Genomic DNA, 8,792 nt, shown 5'->3' with positions numbered 1-8,792 from the left:
TATTAATAACCTGAAGAACTCAAGATCTGAGGAACACATTTTCAGAATGCCGCCTTAATGAATGTATCACTGTCCAGAATCTTCAGCCATATGAGTAATCCAGAGTTAACCAAAATCAGCAATGCTCACCCATTTACATAATCTCACACACACTAAAGTTGAAGAGTTTACGGTGATATTTACTTTAAGAAAGCAACATGTATGGGTAATTTATAATATGTAAATTATATCTCAATAAAGCCCCCCCACTTTTTAAAGAAACCAATATGCTTGTGTTTCAGGAATGCTGAGAAGTGGAGTTACTTGATGAACATGAAATAAGAGCAAAAGAAGGATAGTTTTTAGAAATATTTTATGCTGGCCAAGATGACTCATTCCTGCCCACAAGAGAAGATACATCTTTAGTTGCTATAATATCTCTTAGATTTACACTATACAATTCTACCTCTTCTAGTTCTTCTTTTCAAATGTTCTGGCAATGCTCACAAATTAATCTACTTACAGTCCAAAAAAGTAAATGTATACTCCAGAGTGGCAATGAATAGCAACAGCTATTGTCTAAAACAGACAACCATAAGCACAGCATTTCTTTTAAACTTCATGTTTTTCCTAGCATATACACATAAGAAAATATTTTTCAAATGCAAAGGTTAAAGTTTTTAGTTCTGAATCATTAGGGATAACTGATATACAAAGAATATGTGTTAATATACTTACCTGCAACTTTATATTCCCTAAAATACATCAAATACACCCTATTTGAGAAATAAAGCTCAAAGCTAAACATCTCCCTTCCACTCTTACTTTTTCTAGAAGCAAAACTTGACAAGGTTGATATAAGCACTAAATCAGAATCTCGCTCCATGTATCCCTCTCCTAGAGTTGACACATAAAAAAATGATCTCATTTGTTACCATAGATGGATTATACCAACTAAATGAATCTCCATGGCCACTTTTAGTTCATCTCTTGGTTGGTTGACACATTTTTACTACCCACACAAACAAATGCAAATATAAAAAGATGCTTTTCTGTATGCAAACTTTTTATTGAACTATTACAGTATTTAAAATAGTATAACCTCTTCAAAGAGGTCACAAAAATTATAGCACTCAAAATTTTTAGGTAAAACTCTTCAAGGATAAGCTATTCTTTTTCAGTCAGCTTACATAAAGTTTAGCAGCAAGAGCATACTACGTAGTATAGAGACTTAAGGTTGGTTCAGACTCAGTTTCTGCTCATGCTATGTAGAGCGTCCGCGATGCTTTTATTGTACTCTGCAATCTGCTTGGTCACTTTCTTCATAATTGACTGGTAATCACTCTCTTGACTCTTGGTTGCTATGACTAATTAAATGAGTTAAGGGGGAACAGTGATCAACAAAAAGAGTAATCCACTTTGGCTTAGGAAGGAACCAAATTATTTTTAAAATTTTTCTTATTGAAAATTGAAAATGGCCAGAAAAAGCACAATTAGAATATAGTAAAAATATATATATTAACAGATTAAGATCAACTGAAACCTAAAAGGCTAAGCAAAACTTGTTTTAAAAACTTCACTTACAGTATAAGAGCTTTTTTTAAAAAAAGGTTTTATTTATCTATTTATTTGAGAGAGAGAGAGAGAGAGAGAGAGAGAAAGCATGAGGAGGAGCAGAGGGAGAGGGACAAGCAGACTCTGCACTGAGTGCCGGGCTCCACATGGGGCTCTAGCTCATGACCCTGAGATCAAGACCTCAGCCAAAATCAAGTTAGACGCTTAACTGACTGAACCATCCAGGCGCCCCCAAGAGCTTTTTTATAGTTAATATTATGCATCTCAGTCTAATTCTGGTCTAAGAACAACTGAATGTTCAGAAGAACCATGTTCTCTAGAGTACCACATGAATTTCAGAAGTCTCTAGAATTCACTCTATTCCTAAGTCCTCTACTTTGTGTTGCATAAACTAGACTGCTGGACTAAAGCATATTGAGAGTCTTTTGCTTTTAAACTGAGTAGCACGACTGCTACAAATAGAGTCCCCGATGCATTTGATCTGGAAGTAAGCCAGGATCTGTGCTGCCCTGAGCTGACGTTCGGCAGCTTCCTAGAGGAGAATCTAAACTACCAATGAGTCAGGAGCTACTTCTCTAGGCAGAGATGTCCTTAAAGGGTCAAAGAAGGGAACAGAAAATAACTTTTGGGGAAATGTTTCTTACAATTTCACAACCCATGTCCTCACTAGCTGCTTCCTCCTATATAATCACACAAAAAGATTAGCAAGATGGGATTTAAGTACTACCCTGGTAGAAATGTGAAGCTGAATTGCCTGAAACACAGATGAACTTAAAAATCAAATTTCTCAGGGTACTACTTGGGGCTACCTCCCTCTGCTGCCCAGATATGCAAGGTACAGCATTATAAGCATCAGCAAACAATTATGAATATACATATATGCATGGTTTTATATAATTCTTTCAATAATTCTATGAGGAAATATTAACTATATTTGAGATGACAAAATTGTGCCTTAAACAAATTAATTGTCCAAAGTCCATAACCTACAAGTAGTAGAGTCAACATTGAAAATTAGATCTCCTTACTCCAAAACCTGTGCCCTTAATCACTATGCCATACTATGACTTTGTATAGTCTGCTTTCTATTGTTCCTTTGGTACACACACACACACACGCCCAATTATTGTAGACTGGAAACTAAGTCTTACTCCTTTATTCCTCACATAGTTAAGCTTGGTGTTTTGTACATATTAGGTATTTGATAAGTTTGTGTTAAATTTCATTTCATTTCATTTCTTTATAGACATTCTTAGAAAAAAAAAATCACTCTGGGGTGCCTGGGTGGCTCAGTCAGTTGAGCATCCAACTCTTGGTTTGGGCTCAGGTTATGATCTCAGGGTTGTGAGTTGAGCCCTGCATTGGGCTCCCCACTCTGCAGGGAGTCAGCTTGAGATTCTCTCTCTCCCTCTATCTCCCCACCACCCCACTCTCTCTCTCTTCCTCAAATTAGTGAATAAATCTAAAAAAAAAGGAAAAAAGAAAAAAATCAGTCAAGTTCACTTGCTTCTTTTTAAAGGATACATTCTTTCATCACAAAATTATTTTGTTCATGGTGTTGCCACTTCCTCTCCAAATTTGTAAGCTAAAAAACACAAAATAAAAATGTTAAACAGTACCCATATTCAAAACAATTATACACCCTTTTAAGAGGATAAGAAAAAAAAAACATCCAATTTTAAATCTTATCAACTCCTTGCATTTCGGTGATATAAAGCCATGGCAGACAAAAAGGAAAATTAGAAAGGATTAAACAATAGTAAATACATTAATAAAAAACAATGTTAAATTTGACAACAGGTTTTACCCTATATGTTTATTTTAATTGGAAAAATATTTACAATATTTATTATGCCAATGAACATGCCAAATGAAAGACAATTTATGACTTTTCCCTTTCCAAAAAGAACTTGAAAGAAAAGAATGGGACATGATGGGAATCTCTCCTTGAAATCTGGAAGTCTAATGCTACAAATGTGATATATATTCTAACACTGTCAAAGGTTCAACTATATAGGAGTAACTTCCTTATTTCCAGGGCTAAATTTCCTGTCTAATTCCACAAGCTGTGATAAGAGCAGAGCTGCAGTGTGAAGATTATAAGAGGGCTGGTAAAAAGCTGGCACTGTTACAATAATTTCTGCATCAACAGGAAGCTAATGTGGATATTATATTGATGGTTGCTTCCTCAGAAGACAATTTTACTGTTATAGAATTAAATTGTTTTTCTGATTTAATTAACCTTTTAACTCTGGGTTATGGTCTTTCTTTTTTAAGATGCACATAGTATTTTTCCTAGGCAAAGGACTGTCTGAAAAATGAAACATTAAAATAATGCGCTGTGTGGGCACTTCTAAGAGGTAATGATCGTTTTTAAGAATCTCATAACTGAAGCAGCATTAATATTTCTTTCTACTTTCATGTTAAAATTATTTTCAGGGCTTATGTTCAGTGTTAATGTAGCATCCATCCCATTGTTTCCTCTAAAGAGATAAATATAGATATTAGGATAAATCCTAACTAATTAATTATGTAAACTGTATGCTGTGAGTTAACACTATTAAATCAGATCTGGCTCCCCAGATAGGAACTCAAAGTTAAGATGGACTTAAGGAAGCAGTCAGCACTTTTTGGTAATAAATCTCTAGTAACCTTTTGCAAAGTCAAGTACCAAACTTTTCCCTTTTGTTTCATACAAAGAGGTGGCCTTCTTAGAATGCAGGCCTCTTAAGTGCTAAATAAATAATGCTATAAAAGCAACACTCTGTCAGATGGTCAACTTCCTTATATATTATACATCTGTATTAGTGACTTGCTTTTAAACCTCCGAGAATATCTTGAAGCATGAATCTTTTCCTACAACTTACTTAAACAGTCTGTTGTATATTCTCTATATATTTTGGATATTAACCCCTTATCAGATATTATGATTTGAAAATATTTTCTCCCATTCTGTGCTTTGTTTTCATTTTGTTGATTGTTTCTTTCATTGTGCAGAAGACTTCTAGCTTGATGTAGGCATACTTATTTATTTTTGCCTTTGTTGTTCATGCTTTTGATGTCATAACCAAAAAACTGTTGCCAAGACTAATGTCAAGGAGCTTTATCCTTATGTTTTCTTCTAGGAGTTTAATAGTTTGTTCCAATATAAATATGTTTAAATGATATCAAATAAATAATAACCATTCATCAAAGTCTGTTAGGAAATTTATAGATGTCAAAAAACGGTTTTCAAGAAAATAGTTGCAAAAGATAAGGAGACCAGATTTTATTTGACCAGTGGGGATTCCCAAAAAGCAACAAATAATACAGAGAAGGACGGTGAATTGTGAGTTATGTTGTAAATTCCTGTTACCAGTATATGGGGTTAAGTATATGATTAGCACTTGATGTGGGAATAAACAAGTAGCCATTGACTGGCTCTAAGAAATTGTGTTTGTCAGGTGTTCTCCTCCTTAAATAATCTATTCAGTGAAAGAGGAGAGCTTATGTTCCATAAGCAGTATTTTTTTCCTAAGAATCAGTTAAGACAAAGGCCCCATAAACTTTTTCTTAGATTTCTTCTCCAGCATCCATCCCCACTCTAAACAGCCTAGGATAATTTTGCCACTTACAAATCTATATCTAGACCTGTATATTAGGAAGTAGAGAAAAAAGAACTAATAAATTTGAAAATGTAAAATAGTGACTTCTAAGCATTTAGTAGTTGCGGCAAACTCTGAAGAGACTTCACCCCTTTCAAAAAGCATATAAGGTATGTCTTTGTTTTTAAAATGGTAAATCCATACAATGAAATAGTCATAAAAGTATCAAAAAAGGAGCCTGAAAATATTTAAGTGAGAAAATGAATGTTTAAAGACTATATGCACAGAATTTCATTTTTTATAAAAGTAATACAATCAATATGGGTGTATAACTGCAAAGGAAAAAAGTTTACAAGGATATTATACCAAAATGTTAACAATGATTGTCTATCATGATCATATTACCATTTAAAGAAAAGAAAGAATGCATTTAGCATTAATAAATCATAGCTACAAATTGCTAATATATGCTAATTAGATGAGAACGATCAATCTTTATCTACTGATTTTGTACATGTCATACATGCTTCATTTAATTCTCCAACAAATACTTATTGAACACCTATTATGTGCCAGCCACTGGCACAGTGTGGGGAGAAAGTGAATGAAACAGGTATCATCTCTACCCTCTCAGACAGGGCACTCAATCTAGAAGACCTCCGACATTGTTCAGGTAATTCTATCAGTAGGATAAATGATATGAAAAGGGGGCTTCTCTGTGCATCCTGTATAAATAACCAGACATGTAAATCAAGAAGTTCAAGGACAGGACTGCTTTTTATAGCATTCACAGTTTTAAGAACTAAAAATAACCTAAATGTCCAATAATATGAAATTGGTTCAGTAAATTATACTGTATCCATTATTCAAATATTATATAGAATTATATTTTTAAAAGATATGACAAGGCAAACCACTTACTAGGCATAGTTAATAATGAAAACCAAGTTACCAAATAATACGTACAGTATGATACCATTTCTATAAATATATAAAAATAAATGTATACATATATATAAAAATGTGTGTACATATAATATATACATATAGACTAGAAGGACCCACACAAAAATGACAAGAATTATTTCTTCTGTGGGATATTAGTCATTAAGGTTTATTTTCTCTTTGTGGCTTCTGTAAGTTAGCAAAGTTTCTCCATTAAAAATGCTTTACTTTTGAAATTTTAAAAAGTATATCAGCTGTGCCCAGAACAGGGCCTAGCACAGAGTAGTCCTTCAGTATAGGTTTATAGAAGGAGAGCAAAAGTAAATTCATTCTGAGTAGAGATTGTACACAGCCTGGCTATCTTCAAAGCCAGAAAGTCTGGAAGGATAAATAAAGCAAGTTAAAAAAAAATCGTTTTGGGGTGGAAATATAGATAAAAAACACGGGACAGATAGTTTAAAAACAGAAATAAATTTCAGAGTCTTTTTTTTTTTTCTTTTTACCTGAGAATGTGTCTCATTTTCTTGCAATCGTGTTTTTAGTGTCTCATATTCTACGCTTAGCTTCTCCGTTATTTTCTTAAAGGCATTTCTGCGGGTTGTTAATACTGTTCTCTCCTCATGTAACTTCTAGATAGATCCAAATAGAAGTAAATGACAGACTTTAGCAAATATCTAGTAAGTCAGTATAAATCATTTTTAACTTAAATAATTTCAATGATATTCTGGTAAAATTCTACCAAGATTATAATTACTATAAAACCTGTTTGTAAAAGTATCTTTTGAGTTATAATAAGCTAAATTAGTATTAACTGAATTAATAACTCTACTAAAGCTGCTATATACGTGTTCCTATCCAACCAAATTTATTTTAAATTAATGTAAATAGCAATGAAAAGCCAGTGATGAGTTAAGTCTTGAGGAGGGAATTTCATAATCAAACCTGCATTTAACAAAGTTCATATTTGTTGAAATGCTCTTTCTTTTCCCTGCTTTTGCCTTTTGTTTAAAACTTACAACTCTCTAAATTTCTCCTATATACATAAACATCTTAGCTTATATATCAAATAATCAACTGCAAATAATAAATTCTATGAACTACATATATATTAAATTTGATCAAGAAAAAACAAATTGAATTATAATCTTGTAAGACTGTTACTATTTACCTTTTTCTTTTCTTCACCTGATGATTTTAAAGCTGGCAAATCATTATATGTCTCCAGGTCAGTTGTCATTTGCTTAATTTTGCTTTTCAGAGAATGCTGTTCCTCAGTCATCTTACTTTCCAGAAGTTCCATTTTCTGTAGATCCAACTGTAGACGTTGACTATCTGAAACACAAGAAAATTCAAGACCGTAATTAGTCAAAACTTAATTCCTTCCACAAAGAGAAAGGCAATGCAACCATTAAAAATCATGTTTTACAAGAATATCTGCAAAAGAAACATGTTTCACTGCAACCAGTGAGATAATACAAAGATAAATTAAGAAAAAAAATATTCATCCTCCAGGTAACCAACATAACCTGATGTATATCAGCCATATTTGTCTCCATGCTCATACAAACATTTAAAAACTCAACATATGTGTTGTTTTCCTTACTTAATAATGTAACATATGTTATGAGATAAAGGCCCATTATTTTTAATAGGGGCATGAAAGCAAATTATGAAACATTATATTGAACAAAATTTTACAACTACATATATCAATTCTCATTACTTATGGTAGTTATATTCTATAAAGTCACTGTAAATATTGAGTTAGCAAATACAAACTATTGCTCCTAGAGGGGATACAGGTTAGGTTCCTGAGAGCCTCTGGTCACAGTATTTTCTTCACCAATTAACACATAACCTTGTTTTATATGTGTTTCTGTTTAAACACACCTTATTTAACATATATTTTTCATCTATTAACACTGAACTCAAGGCCACCTTATGCCTGAATGAAGCTAATCTAACACACATTTCCTCTGTAAGGCACATTGTAGCCTTCTTGGGCTCAAGAACACAAGCCAACACTTCAGCAGTATGCTTGGGAGCCATTTTATATAGCAAATAATGAACAAAAGGTACAAAAATATGGGAAGAAGTGGCACTAAATATGCCACATAAGGATACTTGTTAACAGTGTGAGGACTAAAACAGGAAGACAGTGTTGCCTTATTTGAATTCCGCTGGGAATGCATGTCAGGCAATTCACATTTCTGACCACACATGTCCACAAATGACTGTGAAAGTACTAAAAGTACTGATTTCCGGGTTACAAATTAATTATGGTGGGTAGGCAAATTCACAAACAAGAATCCATGAATAATGAGGACTGACTGTATAGATGTGTATGTATAGGAGGGAGTGTGTGTGTCTCATACTTTGTTTTTAAAAGTATGGAGCATCTACTATGTGCTAGGTGCTAAGAATATAATGGAAATCAACAGAGACACTATTTTTGCTCAAGGAGCTATATTCTAGAGGTAGAATATAGCCGGGAAATTAAATAAACATTTACAATACTTTGGATAACTACTATGAAAATAGTAATACACAGAGCCATGAGAGCATGTGGTACTGGTCAAGAGAGCTCTCTAAAGACATGCCTTTTAACTGAGTAAGGCCTTAATAATTAGGAATCAATCAAACCAAGGAGAAAGTAAATGAGTTCCAGAGAAAACAATCAACGTGTGCAAAGTCTAGAGGTAAGAAAGT

General features: G+C 33.2%; 1 protein-coding gene across 1 annotated transcript in view; it reads right to left on the bottom strand.

Annotated features, from left to right (window-relative positions):
• Positions 1-1,027: 1,027 nt before the first annotated feature.
• Positions 1,028-8,792, bottom strand: part of IFT74 (intraflagellar transport 74) — a 78,418-nt gene continuing 70,653 nt past the window's right edge. The window contains exons 17-20 of the mRNA XM_034665556.1: positions 7,252-7,415; positions 6,587-6,712; positions 3,079-3,139; positions 1,028-1,346 (exon numbers count right to left, since the gene is read on the bottom strand). Of these exons, the coding sequence (XP_034521447.1) occupies positions 1,228-1,346; positions 3,079-3,139; positions 6,587-6,712; positions 7,252-7,415 (470 nt within the window). The 3' untranslated portion in view covers positions 1,028-1,227. The remainder of the gene's footprint in view (positions 1,347-3,078; positions 3,140-6,586; positions 6,713-7,251; positions 7,416-8,792) is intronic.

Source organism: Ailuropoda melanoleuca, chromosome 7, assembly GCF_002007445.2.
Source record: "Ailuropoda melanoleuca isolate Jingjing chromosome 7, ASM200744v2, whole genome shotgun sequence".
Taxonomy (NCBI): domain Eukaryota; kingdom Metazoa; phylum Chordata; class Mammalia; order Carnivora; family Ursidae; genus Ailuropoda; species Ailuropoda melanoleuca.
This window is presented reverse-complemented; position numbering and strand designations above follow the sequence as displayed.